Source organism: Pristiophorus japonicus, unplaced genomic scaffold (genome assembly GCF_044704955.1).
Source record: "Pristiophorus japonicus isolate sPriJap1 unplaced genomic scaffold, sPriJap1.hap1 HAP1_SCAFFOLD_3375, whole genome shotgun sequence".
In the NCBI taxonomy this organism is placed as follows: domain Eukaryota; kingdom Metazoa; phylum Chordata; class Chondrichthyes; family Pristiophoridae; genus Pristiophorus; species Pristiophorus japonicus.
This window is the reverse complement of record NW_027253189.1, coordinates 1-17275: the sequence shown is the minus strand read 5'-3', so window position 1 is coordinate 17275 and position 17275 is coordinate 1. Positions and strand designations below refer to the sequence as shown.

The following is a 17275-nucleotide window of genomic DNA, read 5'->3' as shown; positions in this document are numbered from 1 at the left end:
CCGTACTCCCCCCAGTGCCCTCTCCCCCCCAGTCCCCCCCTCTCTCTCCCCCAGTCCATACTCCCCCCAGTCCCCTCTCCCCTCCCAGTCCCCCTCTCTCTCCCCCAGTCCATACTCCCCCCAGTGCCCTCTCCCCCCCCAGTCCCCCCTCTCTCCCCCAGTCCGTACTCCCCCAGTGCCCTCCCCCCCCCAGTCCCCCCTCTCTCTCCCCCAGTCCATACTCCCCCCAGTCCCCTCTCCCCTCCCAGTCCCCCTCTCTCTCCCCCCAGTCCATACTCTCCCCAGTCCCTCTCTCCCCCCCAGTCCCCCTCTCTCTCCCCCAGTCTGTACTCCCCCCAGTCCCTCTCCCCCCCCAGTCCCCCTCTCTCTCCCCCAGTCCGTACTCCCCCAGTCCCCTCCCCCTCCCCCCAGTCCGTACTCCCCCCAGTCCCCTCTCCCTCCCCCAGTCCCCTCTCTCTCCCCAGTCCGTACTCCCCCAGTGCCCTCTCCCCCCCCAGTCCCCCTCTCTCTCCCCCAGTCCATACTCCCCCCAGTCCCCTCTCCCCTCCCAGTCCTCCTCTTTCTCCCCAGTCCCCTCCTCCTCCCCCCCCAGTCCCCCTCTCTCTCCCCCAGTCCGTACTCCCCCCAGTCCCTTCTCCCCCCCCAGTCCCCCTCTCTCTCTCCCCCAGTCCGTACTCCCCCAGTCCCCTCTCCCCCCCAGTCCCCTCTCTCTCCCCAGTCTGTACTCCCCCAGTCCCCTCTCCCCCCCCAGTCCCCCTCTCTCTCCCCCAGTCCGTACTCCCCCAGTGCCCTCTCCCCCCCAGTCCCCTCTCTCTCCCCCAGTCATACTCCCCCAGTCCCCTTCCCCCCCCCAGTCATACTCCCCCAGTCCCCTTCCCCCCCCCCAGTCCCCCTCTCTCTCCACCATATCCCTCTTCCTCCCCCCAGTCCCCCTCCCCCCCCCAGTCCCCCTCTCCCCAGTTCCCATCTCCCCCCCCAGTCCCCCTCTCCCCCCCCACCCCCAGTCCCCTCTTTCTCTCTCCCAGTCCCTCTCTCCCACCCCGCCAGTTTCCCTCCCCCCCCCCGTAACCCCTCCCGCTCCCCCAGTCCCCCCAGACCGTCCATCCTCCCATTCCCACCCCTGTCCTCCCTTCCCCCCTAGTCTCCCCTCCCCCCCGTTCCCCCATCCATCCCCCCCAGTCCCACCTTCCCCCCACCATTTCCCCATCCATCCCCCCAGTCCCCCAGTCCCACCTTCCCCCCACCGTTCCCCCATCCATCCCCCCAGTCACACCAGTCCCCCCCCCCAGTCTCCCTCCCCCCTCCCCCTTTCCCCCATCCATCCCCCCCAGTCACACCAGTCCCCCCCTCCCCCCCCCAGTCTCCCCTCCCCCCCTGTTCCCCCATCCATCCCCCCCAGTCACACCAGTCCCCCCTCCCCCCCCCAGTCTCCCCTCCCCCCCCGTTCCCCCATCCATCCCTCCCAGTCCCCCCTTCCCCCCCAGTCTCCCGTTCCCCCATCCATCCCCCCCAGTCCCCTCCTTCCCCCCCCCAGTTCCCCCATTCCTCCCCCCCCAGTCCCCCCATTCCTCCCCCCCCTCACCCCCCCCGTTCCCCCATCCATCCCCCCAGTCCCACCTTCCCCCCACCGTTCCCCCATCCACCCCCCCTAGTCACACCAGTCCCTCCTCCCCTCCCCTCCCTGTTCCCCCATCCATCCCCCCCAGTCCCCCCTTCCCCCCCCCCAGTCTCCCCTCACCCCCCCGTTCCCCCATCCATCCCCCCCAGTCCCACCTTCCCCCCACCGTTCCCCCATCCACCCCCCCTAGTCACACCAGTCCCTCCTCCCCTCCCCTCCCTGTTCCCCCATCCATCCCCCCCAGTCCCCCCTTCCCCCCCCCCAGTCTCCCCTCACCCCCCCGTTCCCCCATCCATCCCCCCCAGTCCCTCCTTCCCCCCCCCCCAGTCCCCCCATTCCTCCCCCCCCCAGTCCCCCCATTCCTCCCCCCCCCAGTCCCCCCTCACCCCCCCGTTCCCCCATCCATCCCCCCCCAGTCCCTCCTTTCCCCCCCAGTCCCCCCATTCCTCCCCCCCCCAGTCCCCCCTCACCCCCCCGTTCCCCCATCCATCCCCCCCAGTCCCTCCTTTCCCCCCCCAGTCCCCCCATTCCTCCCCCCCCAGTCCCCCCATTCCTCCCCCCCCCCAGTCCCCCCATTCCTCCCCCCCCGCAGTCCCCCCATTCCCCCCCCCCAGTCCCCCCATTCCTCCCCCCCCAGTCCCCCCATTCCTCCCCCCCCCCAGTCCCCCCATTCCTCCCCCCCCGCAGTCCCCCCATTCCCCCCCCCCCAGTCCCCCCATTCCTCCCCCCCCTCACCCCCCCCGTTCCCCCATCCATCCCCCCCAGTCCCACCTTCCCCCCACCATTCCCCCATCCACCCCCCCTAGTCACACCAGTCCCTCCTCCCCTCCCCTCCCTGTTCCCCCATCCATCCCCCCCAGTCCCCCCTTCCCCCCCCCCCAGTCTCCCCTCACCCCCCCGTTCCCCCATCCATCCCCCCCAGTCCCACCTTCCCCCCACCGTTCCCCATCCACCCCCCCTAGTCACACCAGTCCCTCCTCCCCTCCCCTCCCTGTTCCCCCATCCATCCCCCCCAGTCCCCCCTTCCCCCCCCCCAGTCTCCCCTCACCCCCCCGTTCCCCCATCCATCCCCCCCAGTCCCTCCTTCCCCCCCCCCAGTCCCCCCATTCCTCCCCCCCCCAGTCCCCCCATTCCTCCCCCCCCCAGTCCCCCCTCACCCCCCCGTTCCCCCATCCATCCCCCCCCAGTCCCTCCTTTCCCCCCCAGTCCCCCCATTCCTCCCCCCCCCCAGTCCCCCCTCACCCCCCCGTTCCCCCATCCATCCCCCCCAGTCCCTCCTTTCCCCCCCCAGTCCCCCCATTCCTCCCCCCCCAGTCCCCCCATTCCTCCCCCCCCCCAGTCCCCCCATTCCTCCCCCCCCGCAGTCCCCCCATTCCCCCCCCCCAGTCCCCCCATTCCCCCCCCCCCCCGTAACGACGCGCCCTGCGTGCTCACCGTTCCACACCATGCTTCTTTATGGAGTACCCGGCTGCAATGGCGAGGTTGTTGAAGATACAGTAAGCGCTGGCGCTGTCTCGGTGGGCGTTGTGTCCCGGGGGTCTGAAACCAACATAGTCCAGTGTGAGAAGGCGTGGCCGAGAGGAGTTCGGACTCTCCGTCAGAGGGGTGGGGGGGGGCAATAGGCTTCCATAAGAGGGAGCAGGGTCCCTGCTGGGACAGGATGTCTATCAGCTGGACGTAAAAGATCCCACGGCCACCTGGTAGAAGTGAGTGGGCAAAAATTTGTCAGCTCGAGTGTCATGTTGGAAAGTGTGAGGTCATGCACGGATAGAGGATTGGCTAACTAACAGAGGACAGAGAGTCGGGATAAATGGGTCATTCTCTGGTTGGCAATCAGTAACTAGTGGGGTGCCGCAGGGATCAGTGCTGGGACCCCAACTATTTACAATCTATATTAACGACTTGGAAGAAGGGACTGAGTGTAACGTAGACAAGTTTGCTGACGATACAAAGATGGGAGGAAAAGCAATGTGTGAGGAGGACACAATAAAGTTGCAAAAGGACACAGACAGGCTCAGTGAGTGGGCAAAAATTTGTCAGATGGAGTATAATGTGGGAAAGTGTGAGGTCTGAAAAAAAAAATCAAGGAGCAAGTTATTATTTAAATGGAGAAAGATTGCAAAGTGCTGCAGTACAGCGGGACCTGGGGGTTACTTGTGCATGAAACACAAAAGGATAGTATGCAGGTACAGCAAGTGATCAGGAAGGCCAATGGTATCTTGGCCTTTATTGCAAAGGGGATGGAGTATAAAAGCAGGGAAGTCTTGCTCCAGTTATACAGGGTATTGGTGAGGCCACACCTGGAGTACTGCGTGCAGTTTTGGTTTCCATATTTATGAAAGGATATACTTGCTTTGGAGGCAGTTCAGAGAAGGTTCACTCGACTGATTCCGGGGATGAGGGGGTTGACTTATGAGGAAAGGTTGAGTAGGTTGGGCCTCTACTCATTGGAATTCAGAATGAGAGGTGATCTTAGGGCAGGAGCTTGGTCTCAGAGGTTGGGTTTAAAAGATCCATGGCTACTCCTGTAAGAAGAGCAGAGGAGTTCTCCTGGGGCCAGTATTTATTCCTCAACCAATATCACTAAAAACAGATTATCTGGGTCATCATCACATTGCTGTTTGTGGGAGCTTGCTGTGCGCAAATTGGCTGCCGCGTTTCCTACATTAAGGTTCACTCGGTTGATTCCTGGGATGAAGGGGTTGTCTTATGAGGCAAGGTTGAGTAGGATTGGCCTGTACTCATTGTTTAGAAGAATGAGTATAAGGTGGCCAAGGTTAGTGGGAAGATTGGGAAAATTTTAAACGACAGCAAAGAATGACTCAGAGAGCAATAAAGAAAGGAAAGATAGATTACGAAGGTAAACTTGCGCAAAACATAAAAACGGATAATAAAAGCATTTACAGATATATAAAACGGAAAAGAGTGACTAAAGTAAATGTTGGTCCCTTAGAAGATGAGAAGGGGGATTTAATAATGGGAAATGTGGAAATGGCTGAGACCTTAAACAATTATTTTGCTTCGGTCTTCACAGTGGAAGACACAGAAACCATGCCAGATATTGCTGGTCACGGGAATGTGGGAAGGGAGGACCTTGAGACAATCACTATCACTAGGGGGGTAGTGCTGGACAGGCTAATGGGACTCAAGGTAGACAAGTCCCCTGGTCCTGATGAAATGCATCCCAGGGTATTAAAAGAGATGGCGGAAGTTATAGCAGATGCATTTGTTATAATCTACCAAAATTCTCTGGACTCTGGGGAGGTACCAGCGGATTGGAAAGCAGCTAATGTAACGCCTCTGTTTAAAAAAGGGGACAGACAAAAGGCAGGTAACTATAGGCCGGTTAGTTTAACATCTGTAGTGGGGAAAATGCTTGAAACTATCATTAAGGAAGAAATAGCGGGACATCTAGATAGGAATAGTGCAATCAAGCAGACGCAACATGGATTCATGAAGGGGAAATCATGTTTAACTAATTTACTGGAATTCTTTGAGGATATAATGAGCATGATGGATAGAGGTGTACCGATGGATGTGGTGTATTTAGATTTTCAAAAGGCATTCGATAAGGTGCCACACAAAAGGTTACTGCAGAAGATAAAGGTACGCGGTATCAGAGGAAATGTATTAGCATGGATAGAGAATTGGCTGGCTAACAGAAAGCAGAGAGTCGGGATAAATGGGTCCTTTTCGGGTTGGAAATCGGTGGTTAGTGGTGTGCCACAGGGATCGGTGCTGGGACCACAACTGTTTACAATATACATAGATGACCTGGAAGAGGGGACAGAGTTTAGTGTAACAAAATTTGCAGATGACACAAAGATTAGTGGGAAAGCGGGTTGTGTAGAGGACACAGAGAGGCTGCAAAGAGATTTAGATAGGTTAAGCGAATGGGCTAAGGTTTGGCAGATGGAATACAATGTCGGAACGTGTGAGGTCATCCACCTTGGGAAAAAAAAAGGGAATACTATTTGAATGGGGAGAAATTACAACATGCTGCAGTGCAGAGGGACCTGGGGGTCCTTGTGCATGAATCCAAAAAAGTTAGTTTGCAGGTGCAGCAGGTGATCAGGAAGGCGAATGGAATGTTGGCCTTCATTGCGAGAGGGATGGAGTACAAAAGCAGGGAGGTCCTGCTGCAACTGTACAGGGTATTGGTGAGGCCGCACCTGGAGTACTGCGTGCAGTTTTGCTCGCCTTACTTAAGGAAGGATATAACTGGCTTTGGAGGGGGTACAGAGACGATTCACTAGGTTGATTCCAGAGATGAGGGGGTTACCTTATGACGATAGATTGAGTAGACTGGGTCTTTACTCGTTGGAGTTCAGAAGGATGAGGGGTGATCTTATAGAAACATTTAAAATAATGAAAGGGATAGACAAGATAGAGGCAGAGAGGTTGTTTCCACTGGTCGGGGAGACTAGAACTAGGGGGCACAGCCTCAAAATACGGGGGAGCCAATTTAAAACCGAGTTGTGAAGGAATTTCTTCTCCCAGAGGGTTGTGAATCTGTGCAATTTACTGCCCAAGGAAACAGTTGAGGCTAGCTCATTGAATGTATTCAAGTCACAGATAGATAGATTTTTAACTAATAAGGGAATTAAGGGTTACGGGGAGCGGGCGGGTAAGTGGAGCTGAGTCCACGGCCAGATCAGCCATGATCTTGTTGAATATCGGAGCAGGCTCGAGGGGCTAGATGGCCTACTCCTGTTCCTAATTCTTATGTTCTTATGTTCTTATGAGAGGTGATCTTATCGAAACGTATAAGATTATGAGGGGGCTTGACAAGGTGGATGCAGAGAGGATGTTCCCACTGATGGGGGAGACTAGAACTAGGGGGCATGGTCTTAGAATAAGGGGCCACCCATTTAAAACTGAGATGAGGAGGAATTTCTTCTCTCAGAGGGTTGTAAATCTGTGGAATTCTCTGCCCCAGAGAGCTGTGGAAGCCGGGACATTGAATATATTTAAGACAGAGAGAGACAGATTTTTCAATGATTAAGGAGTGAAGGTTTACGGGGAGCGGGCAGGGAAGTGGAGCTGAGTCCATGATCGGATCAGCCATGATGGTATTAAATGGCGGAGCAGGCTCGAGGGGCCGAATGGCCGACTCCTGCTCCGATTTCATGTGTTCTGATTACAACAGTGCTACATTGGCGTCAAAGCGCACTGGGATGTCATGAGGTATTGAAAGGCACTGGAGAAATGTGAACCTTTCTGAAGGGAATTCAGAGCACACGAGAATCACCCTGGGTGTCTCAGGAATCTTTGGGAATGGGGCGGGGGGGGGGGAAGAGAGGGGAAGACACGCAGCCCCGTCAGAAAACAAACTCACCTGACCACAGCCATGCCATTCCTGACCTTCGACCCCATGATTTCATCCACCAGTTGTAGAATACAGCCCACAGCCAGACAGCAAGCAGTATAGGACTTCTGAGAACCAGAGAGAAGAGTGAGACAGCGCAGCAAACCCACTGAACACAATCCCAATGGACCCAACCCCTTCCCATTCACTCCCACTGTACACAATCCCAATGGACCCAAACCCCTTCCCATTCACTCCCACTGTACACAATCCCAATGGACCCAAACCCCTTCCCATTCACTCCCACTGTACACAATCCCAATGGACCCAACCCCTTCCCATTCACTCCCACTGTACACAATCCCAATGGACCCCAAATCCTTCCCATTCACTCCCACTGTACACAATCCCAATGGACCCAACCCCTTCCCATTCACTCCAATTGTACACAATCCCAATGGACCCAACCCCTTCCCATTCACTCCAATTGTACACAATCCCAATGGACCCAACCCCTTCCCATTCACTCCCACTGTACACAATCCCAATGGACCCAACCCCTTCCCATTCACTCCAATTGTACACAATCCCAATGGATCCAACCCCTTCCCATTCACTCCCACTGTACATATTCTCAATGGACCCAACCCCTTCCCATTCACTCCCACTGTACACAATCCCAATGGACTCAACCCCTTCCCATTCACTTCCACTGTACATATTCTCAATGGACCCAACCCCTTCCCATTCACTTCCACTGTACACAATCCCAATGGACCCAACCCCTTCCCATTCACTCCCACTGTACACAATCCCAATGGACCCAACCCCTTCCCATCCACTCCCATTGTACACAATCCCAATGGACCCAACCCCTTCCCATTCACTCCCACTGTACACAATCCCAATGGACCCAACCCCTTCCCATTCACTCCAATTGTACACAATCCCAATGGATCCAACCCCTTCCCATTCAGTCCCACTGTACATATTCTCAATGGACCCAACCCCTTCCCATTCACTTCCACTGTACACAATCCCCATGGACCCAACCCCTTCCCATTCACTCCCACTGTACACAATCCCAATGGACCCAACCCCTTCCCATTCACTCCAATTGTACACAATCCCAATGGATCCAATCCCTTCCCATTCACTCCCACTGTACATATTCTCAATGGACCCAACCCCTTCCCATTCACTCCCACTGTACACAATCCCAATGGACTCAACCCCTTCCCATTCACTCCCACTGTACATATTCTCAATGGACCCAACCCCTTCCCATTCACTTCCACTGTACACAATCCCAATGGACCCAACCCCTTCCCATTCACTCCCACTGTACACAATCCCAATGGACCCAACCCCTTCCCATCCACTCCCATTGTACACAATCCCAATGGACCCAACCCCTTCCCATTCACTCCCACTGTACACAATCCCAATGGACCCAACCCCTTCCCATTCACTCCCACTGTCCACAATCCCAATGGACCCAACCCCTTCCCATTCACTCCCACTGTACATATTCTCAATGGACCCAACCCCTTCCCATTCACTCCCACTGTCCACAATCCCAATGGACCCAACCCCTTCCCATTCACTCCCACTGTACATATTCTCAATGGACCCAACCCCTTCCCATTCACTCCCACTGTACACAATCCCAATGGACCCAACCCCTTCCCATTCACTCCCACTGTCCACAATCCCAATGGACCCAACCCCTTCCCATTCACTCCCACTGTACATATTCTCAATGGACCCAACCCCTTCCCATTCACTCCAATTGTACACAATCCCAATGGACCCAACCCCTTCCCATTCACTCCCACTGTAGCCTTGGCTGACGGTGGAGATTGAGAACATGGTGTGGAAGACTCACGGGGTGGAAGTAAACTAAATCATACGAGTCAGACAATGTATGCAGCTCTTCAGTCGTCATCTTTTCTGTTGATTTGATGCGGTCGATGTATTCTGGGCTGAAATAAATCAGTGCAAGTGTCTTAACTGTTCGACTCGTTGAACACAACCTGTCCCTTTTTCACAGCCTCTCAAGAAGATAGGAAACAGGAGCAGGAGTCGGCCATTCGGCCCCTCGAGCTTGCTCCGCCATTCAATGAGCTCGCGGCTGGTCATCGACCTCAACTCCACTTTCCCGCCCGATCCCTCAATGCCCTTAATATCCAAAAATCTCTCGATCTCAGCCTTGAATATACTCAACGCCTGAGTCCCCACAGCCCTCTGGGGCAGAGAATTCCAAAGATTCACCCCCCTCTGAGTGAAGAAATTCCTCCTCATCTCAGTCCTAAATGGCCGCCCCCTTATCCTGAGACTGTGAGCCCTGGTTCTAGACTCCCCAGCCCGGGGGAAACACCCTCCCTGCATCTACCCTGTCAGGCCCTGTAAGAATTGTGTCTGTTTCAATGCGATCACCTCTCATTCTTCTAAACTCCAGAGAATATCGGCCCAGTCTGCTCAATCTCTCCTCATAGGACAATGTCCCCATCCCAGGAATCAGTCTGGTGAACCTTCGCTGCACTCCCTCTATGGCAAGTATATCCTTCCTTAGGTAAGGAGACCCAAACTGTGCACAATACTCCAGGTGTGGTCTCACCAGGGCCCGATATAATCGCAGTAAGTCGGTCCTGCACTCTTCAGAGCTGGGAGAAGGAAGGTTTTAGCTATTTGACGCTCCCGTATTCGTGAGCTCCTCTTCACTCACCTGTGAACCATCAGGAGTTCCTCGTTGGTTGCAAGTCTGCCCTGCAGAAAAAGCACAGGGAGACAAAATGATCACTGAACTGCGGCTGGTATTGTCCCGGGTAAGTTCACACTGCCCCTCCGACAGTGCGGCGCTCCCTCAGTACTGCCCCTCCGACCCGGCGGCGCTCCCTCAGTACCGCCCCTCCGACAGTGCGGCGCTCCCTCAGTACCGCCCCTCCGACAGTGCGGCGCTCCCTCAGTACCACCCCTCCAACAGTGCGCCACTCCCTCAGTACTGCCCCTCCCACAGTGCGGCACTCCCTCAGTACTGCCCCTCCGACAGTGCGGTGCTCCCTCAGTACCGCCCCTCCGACAGTGCGGTGCTCCCTCAGTACCGTCCCTCCGACAGGGCGGCGCTCCCTCAGTACTGCCCCTCCGACAGGGCGGCGCTCCCTCAGTACTGCCCCTCCGACAGCGCGGCGCTCCCTCAGTACTGCCCCTCCAACAGTGCGGCGCTCCCTCAGTACCGCCCTCCGACAGTGCGGTGCTCCCTCTGTATCGGGGATCACAGTCTAAGGATAAGGGGCAGACCATTTAGGACCGAGATGAGGAGAAACTTCTTCACTCAGAGTTGTGAACCTGTGGAATTCTCTATCACAGAGAGTTGTTGAGGCCAGTTCGTTAGATATATTCAAAAGGGAGTTAGATGTGGCCCTTACGGCTAAAGGGATCAAGGGGTATGGAGAGAAAGCAGGAATGGGGTACTGAAGTTGCATGATCAGCCATGATCATATTGAATGGCAGTGCAGGCTCGAAGGGCCGAATGGCCTACTCCTGCACCTACTTTCTATGTTTCTATGTTTCCTCACGGGGCTTGGTGTTGAATTTTGCCTGATTTACGATCTTGTGAAGCGTCGTGGGACATTTACTACGTTAAAGGCACTGGATTGATGCAAGTGGCTGGGAATCAGGGGAGGGACAGAAATGAGCCTGGACTAGCGAGTGGGGAGAGAGAGACACGCAGCAGAAAAATATGGCAAGAGGCAGACCGTGGAGAGAGTGAGGAGCAGGCAGGAGCCAAAGCAGGAGTTCTACCTGGAAAACCTGGGGAAAGAAGGGAGGCACACTGCAGGAGGCAATCTCTGCGGGTTACCGTTAAAGATCAATTCCGCGGTCGGATAAGAGAATTTCACTCTGTATCTAACCCCGTGCTGTACCTGCCCTGGGAGTGTTTGGTGGGACAGTGTAGCGGGAGCTTTACTCTGTATCTAACCCCGTGCTGTACCTGCCCTGGGAGTGTTTGATGGGACAGTGTAGAGCGAGCTTTACTCTGTATCTAACCCCGTGCTGTACCTGCCCTGGGAGTGTTTGGTGGGACAGTGTAGCGGGAGCTTTACTCTGTATCTAACCCCGTGCTGTACCTGCCCTGGGAGTGTTTGATGGGACAGTGTAGAGCGAGCTTTACTCTGTATCTAACCCCCTGTACCTGCCCTGGGAGTGTTTGGTGGGACAGTGTAGAGGGAGCTTTACTCTGTATCTAACCCCCTGTACCTGCCCTGGGAGTGTTTGGTGGGACAGTGTAGAGGGAGCTTTACTCTGTATCTAACCCCCTGTACCTGCCCTGGGAGTGTTTGGTGGGACAGTGTAGAGGGAGCTTTACTCTGTATCTAACCCCCTGTACCTGCCCTGGAAGTGTTTGATGGGACAGTGCCTGTACGATATTGGAGTATTTGCTCTTACCTCCAACAGTTTACACCGCTGCATGAGTCCGTACTCTTCGATTTTTGCCATCACAGCTGTCACACTCTCTGCATTCTCTGGAGAGGAGCTACAGATGAAAAAACAAGTAGACATTGGTGGGTTTCCAATATTTTTCCTGTAACCGGTAGCACTCTCCCTGGGACCCCCTGTAAATACTGACACTCTCCCGGGGACCCCCTGTAAATACAGACACACTCCCGGAGACCCCCTTTAAATACTGACACACTCCTGCGGACCCCCTGTAAATACTGACACACTCCCAGGGACCCCCTTTAAATACTGACACACTCCCAGGGACCCCCTGTAAATACTGACACACTCCCAGGGACCCCCTTTAAATACTGACACACTCCCAGGGACCCCCTGTAAATACTGACACACTCCCAGGGACCCCCTTTAAATACTGACACACTCCCGGGGACCCCCTGTAAATACTGGCACACTCCCAGGGACCCCCTGTAAATACTGACAGACTCCCGGGGCCCCCCTGTAAATACTGACACTCTCCCGGGGACCCCCTGTAAATACTGACACACTCCCGGGGACCCCCTGTAAATACGGACACTCTCCCGGGGACCCCCTGTAAATACTGACACTCTCCCGGGGACCCCCTGTAAATACTGACACACTCCCGGGGACCCCCTGTAAATACTGACACTCTCCCGGGGACCCCCTGTAAATACTGACACACTCCCGGGGACCCCCTGTAAATACTGACACTCTCCCGGGGACCCCCTGTAAATACTGACACACTCCCGGGGACCCCCTGTAAATACTGACACTCTCCCAGGGACCCCCTGTAAATACTGACACACACTCCCGGGACACCCTGTAAATACTGACACACATTCCCGAGGACACCCTGTTATATACTGACACACTCCCGGGGACCCCCTGTAAATAATGACACACACTGCCGGGAACCTGCTGTAAATACTGGCACACTCTTGGGGACCCCCTGTAAATACTGACACACTCCCGGGGACCCCCTGTAAATACTGACACATACTCCCACGTTGTTGCGTACTGTGAAGTAACACGTACCTGTCCCACAAGCATATCGGCTCCGTCAGTCGTACATGGTGGATCAACGCAGTCACTGAGAGGATGGGGTCTTTGTCCAGGTGCTGTGTGTGTCCGAGAGGTAGAAATGTCAACGGCTGAGACTTAACCGGTATGCTGTGCTCTTGCACTGAACCAGGAGCTTGCGGTATTAATCCTCCCAACCATTGTAAAGTCATCATCATCATAGGCAGTCCCTCGGAATCGAGGAAGACTTGCGTCCACTCTTAACTGGAGTCCTTAGGTGGCTGAACAGTCCAATACGGGGAACCACAGTCCCTGTCACAGGTGGGACAGACAGTGGTTGAGGGAAGGGGAGGGTGGGACTGGTTTGCCGCACGCTCCTTCCGCTGCCTGCGCTTGGTTTCTGCACGCTCTCGGCGACGAGACTCGAGGTGCTCAGCGCCCCTCCCGGATGCACTTCCTCCACTTAGGGCGGACTGGTCTTTGGGCCCGGGGACTCCCAGGTGTCGGTGGGGATGTTGCACTTTATCAGGGAGGCTTTGAGGGTGGTCCCTTGTAACGTTTCCTCTGCCCACCTTTGGCTCGTTTGCCGTGAAGGAGTTCCGAGTAGAGCGCTTGCTTTGGGAGTCTCGTGTCGGGGGGGACATGCGGACAATGTGGCCCTGCCCAGCGGAGCTGGTCGAGTGTGGTCAGTGCTTCGATGCTGGGGATGTTGGGCCTGGTCGAGAAAGTATGCCCCTGTGTGTATGCACGGGTGTGAAGAGGGTGATTGGATTGGACGTCACCAAGGCCCAGGGCGGTGATTGGAGCGCGGGCAGGTACAGCAGGAGCGGCGAGGTCAGGGGCGAAGGAGCGGCGAGAGATGTTGGAGGGACGTGATCGGGGCCCAGGAGAGGCGAGGGCCCAGGGGGCAGCACGGGCCCAGCCCACACTGTGTGCGATATGTGAGCGCACTGGGTCCATGCAGCAGAGCCGGTCTCCAGTCGTCCTGGTTAACCCTTGCCCCTGGACCCAGACCTCGCTCTGTCAAGCCCCGTGTGGTGGCTGGTGTGCAACGGTCACCCCACGTTAAAAAAAATCCACCCACAGGCATCTTCCACCCTTCAGGATGTAGTTCGGGATCCGGAATATTAGGTCCTTCAATGACGTGGAAGCAAGTCATCCTCGCTTCGAGGGACTGCCTTTGATGATGATGATGATGCATAAAATAGTTGTAGAGCTGTTGAATCAATTGGGGACCTGGCTTGCAGGGCATGGAGCAGTCCCATGCAATAAGTTTTTAAGTCGGTTCACGGGCTCCCAGGCCGCCTGCAATTTCCGCGGCCTGGAGGAGTCCGTGTTCGAGCATCGTGAGAGGTTGCAGCCCCTCTTCCAATATTTGAAGGGGCCGCTCCTCAAATTCTGGCTGCACTTCAGTCCCACACTCCTGATCTTTGAGCACCCTGTGCGGAGGGGAGCGGGCAGGTCTGAGGGCCTCCTCGTAGGGCTGCTCCTGGGCCTGGCCAAGGGGGCCATCAGCCGGTCCGGGCAGCGGGCGGTCGAGGGGGTCGTTCAGCCCCGACTACCTGCCTCTGTTCCGCGGTTACATCCGAGCCAGGGTGTCCCTGGAGATGGAGCACGCGGTGTCCACCGGTACGCTCGCGGCCTTCCGCGAGAGGTGGGCGCCGGAGGGACTGGAGTGCATCATCGCCCCCCCCGGCAAACACATTTTAATTTGATCGATTAAGGTTCATTAAAGTTTTATTGTTAATTTGTGGGTTCTAGTATCTCTTTAATAAGGAGGGCACTTGGCTTCACCTGTTAATTAAAACAGTTGTAGAACTGTTGAGTGGGGAGTGGCTTAGCCAGTCACGTGACGTTGACAAGACTCAATAAAACCCCAGCCAGTTGGGTTCAGGGGATGAGGCAGGAGGTTGTGAGCCCGGTGGATGAACCGGTAATGTGTTGTGTGATCGTTAAACCTTTTGCTAACAAACCAACTTGTTCGCAATCGCAATGTGTTGCTCTGAATTCTGAAGCAGAGACCCCCCCCCCGAAGCAAAGACATTGCACCCATACTGCCCGGGCAAGGGGGCCCAGGTTCTGACAACCCGTCTGACAGCCGCCGGTCACACTTGACCTCTGCCACGGAGATGCGACCCCCTCAATGACAGACACGGCAGAGGACCGGAGAATTGACCCCAAAAACACAGCACCTCAATCTGTCGCTCTCTCTCTCTCTCTCTCTCTGTGTCTCTCTGCCTCTCTCTCTCTCTCTGTCTCTCTCTATCTCTGTGTCTCTCTCTCTCTCTCTCTGTGTCTCTCTCTCTCTCTCTGTGTCTCTCTCTCTCTCTCTGTGTCTCTGTGTCTCCCTGCCTCTCTCTCTCTCTCTCTCTCTGTCTGTCTCTCCCTCTCTCTCTGTCTGTCTCTCTCTCTCTGTCTGACTCTCTCTCTCTCTCTCCCTCTCTCCGTCTCTCCGTCTCTCTGTGTCTCTCTCTCTCTCTCTCTGTGTCTCTCTCTGTGTCTCTCTGCCTCTCTCTCTCTCTCTGTGTCTCTCTCTGTCTCCCTGCCTCTCTCTCTCTGTCTGTCTCTTTCTCTCTCTGTGTCTCTCTGTCTCTGTCTCTGTCTGTCTCTGTCTGTCTCTCTCTCTCTCTCTCTCTCTCTGTCTCTCTGTCTCTCTGTCTCTCTCTCTCTCTCTCTCTGTCTCTCTCTCTCTCTGTCTCTGCCTCTCTCTGTCTCTCTCTCTCTCTCTCTTTCTCTCTTTCTCTCTCTGTCTCTCTCTCTCTCTCTCTCTGTCTGTCTGTCTGTCTCTCTCTCTCTCTCTCTCCCTCCTGTCGCTCTGCACTGGGCACCTACCAGGTCGCTCAACTGTGTGCTGATCGTGTCCGCGGTGTTGACCGGCTGGATCTGCGCCTGAGACTTGCCGTCCGTCCGATTGTCGGTCTTTCGCATGGTCTTCTTGCTATTCTGCAAAAGGAAGCAGGATTGAGGGAGGGGAGGTCGCATTTCTGTCAGCCGCAGTCCCTGCATCGACCGACAGTCCAGTCACGGCGGGCGTGGTCTGTGCTGGGCCCGGCATTTCCTCCACGGCTATGAGACGCCCCCGGCGGGCCTCACCCACCCTGCAACCAGGCGGCACGGTGCTCAACGTGCTCAGCCAGCCAGCCACCCAGCCGTCGTCCCACACACCCCACCACAAACTATTTACACAACAAGAGGACCTCCTCCTGTTCCTAATGTAACAGGCTCGAGGGGCTGAATGGCCTCCTCCTGTTCCTAATGTAATAGGCTCGAGGGGCTGAATGGGCCTCCTCCTGTTCCTAATGTAACAGGCTCGAGGGGCTGAATGGGCCTCCTCCTGTTCCTAATGTAACAGGCTCGAGGGGCTGAATGGGCCTCCTCCTGTTCCTAATGTAACAGGCTCGAGGGGCTGAATGGCCTCCTCCTGTTCCTAATGTAACAGGCTCGAGGGGCTGAATGGCCTCCTCCTGTTCCTAATGTAACAGACTCGAGGGGCTGAATGGGCCTCCTCCTGTTCCTAATGTAACAGGCTCGAGGGGCTGAATGGCCTCCTCCTGTTCCTAATGTAACAGGCTCGAGGGGCTGAATGGCCTCCTCCTGTTCCTAATGTAACAGGCTCGAGGGGCTGAATGGCCTCCTCCTGTTCCTAATGTAACAGGCTCGAGGAGCTGAATGGTCTCCTCCTGTTCCTAATGTAACAGGCTCGAGGGGCTGAATGGGCCTCCTCCTGTTCCTAATGTAACAGGCTCGAGGGGCTGAATGGGCCTCCTCCTGTTCCTAATGTAACAGGCTCGAGGGGCTGAATGGCCTCCTGTTCCTAATGTAACAGGCTCGAGGGGCTGAATGGCCTCCTCCTGTTCCAAATGTAACAGGCTCGAGGGGCTGAATGGCCTCCTCCTGTTCCTCATGTAACAAGCTCGAGGGGCTGAATGGGCTCCTCCTGTTCCTCATGTAACAAGCTCGAGGGGCTGAATGGCCTCCTCCTGTTCCAAATGTAACAGGCTCGAGGGGCTGAATGGGCCTCCTCCTGTTCCTCATGTAACAAGCTCGAGGGGCTGAATGGGCTCCTCCTGTTCCTGTTGCAAGGGCCAGAAACCCATCTGGAAGCTCAGCTCGTCGAATCTGGTCCTGGACTTGCGGAGATGAAACGCTTATTCTTTCTGAAGCCGGGCTGTTGGCGACAGACCCACCCTCCCACCCCACCCCACCCCGTTCCACTCCTCCGCCCCTCGAACTCCTCCCCACCTCCATCCACGGCGACGACCCCAGTCCCAGTTGCCGCTGCACGGGAGAGGTGGCTTGGGGGCCTCAGGGCCTGAGAACCCGACCTGTCCTCACCGATAGCCAACGGCGGGCGGCCCTGGGGCATACTGAGAGTCAGCGAATGGACCCAGCAGCTCACGCGGAAACAATTAATGAATAAACGGCGAGCACGGTTAAACGGCCAGCCGATGGTGAAAGGGAACTGGGGAGGTGTTACCTCAGGGCAGTGATCCGTTTCCTGCCAACGTCACAGGCACTGGGGGATTCGCTAAAGATTTACTCGGTTGACGTTAATCGCAAAACCCAGGTGAAGCTCCGAGATTCTAACCGACGGCACGAACAAGATCGCAAGGGGTGCAGAGCCAGCGGGGGTCTGACCCTCGCCTCGGAGTCAGGGGTCGTGGGTTCGAGCCCCCGCTACAGAGCCCCGTAATCCAGGCCCGACACTCCCCGGGCGCCGGTACTGAGGGAGCGCCGCACTGCGCTGTCGGAGGGGCAGTACTGAGGGAGCGCCGCACTGTCGGAGGGGCAGTACTGAGGGAGCGCCGCACTGTCGGAGGGGCAGTACTGAGGGAGCGCCGCACTGTCGG

The 17275-nt window shown here is 56.2% G+C and overlaps 1 protein-coding gene across 1 annotated transcript; it reads right to left on the bottom strand.

The window, feature by feature from the left end:
• Positions 1 to 3052: 3052 nt before the first annotated feature.
• Positions 3053 to 15368, bottom strand: LOC139250034 (histone deacetylase 6-like; the record flags this gene model as incomplete). The annotated part of the gene is made up of 7 exons (XM_070872597.1): positions 3053 to 3157; positions 6957 to 7054; positions 8815 to 8911; positions 9655 to 9695; positions 11376 to 11463; positions 12441 to 12523; positions 15258 to 15368. Coding segments are annotated over 7 exons (623 nt in total), but the record flags the coding sequence as incomplete, so codon positions are not given.
• Between the last annotated feature and the right edge of the window lie 1907 nt (positions 15369 to 17275).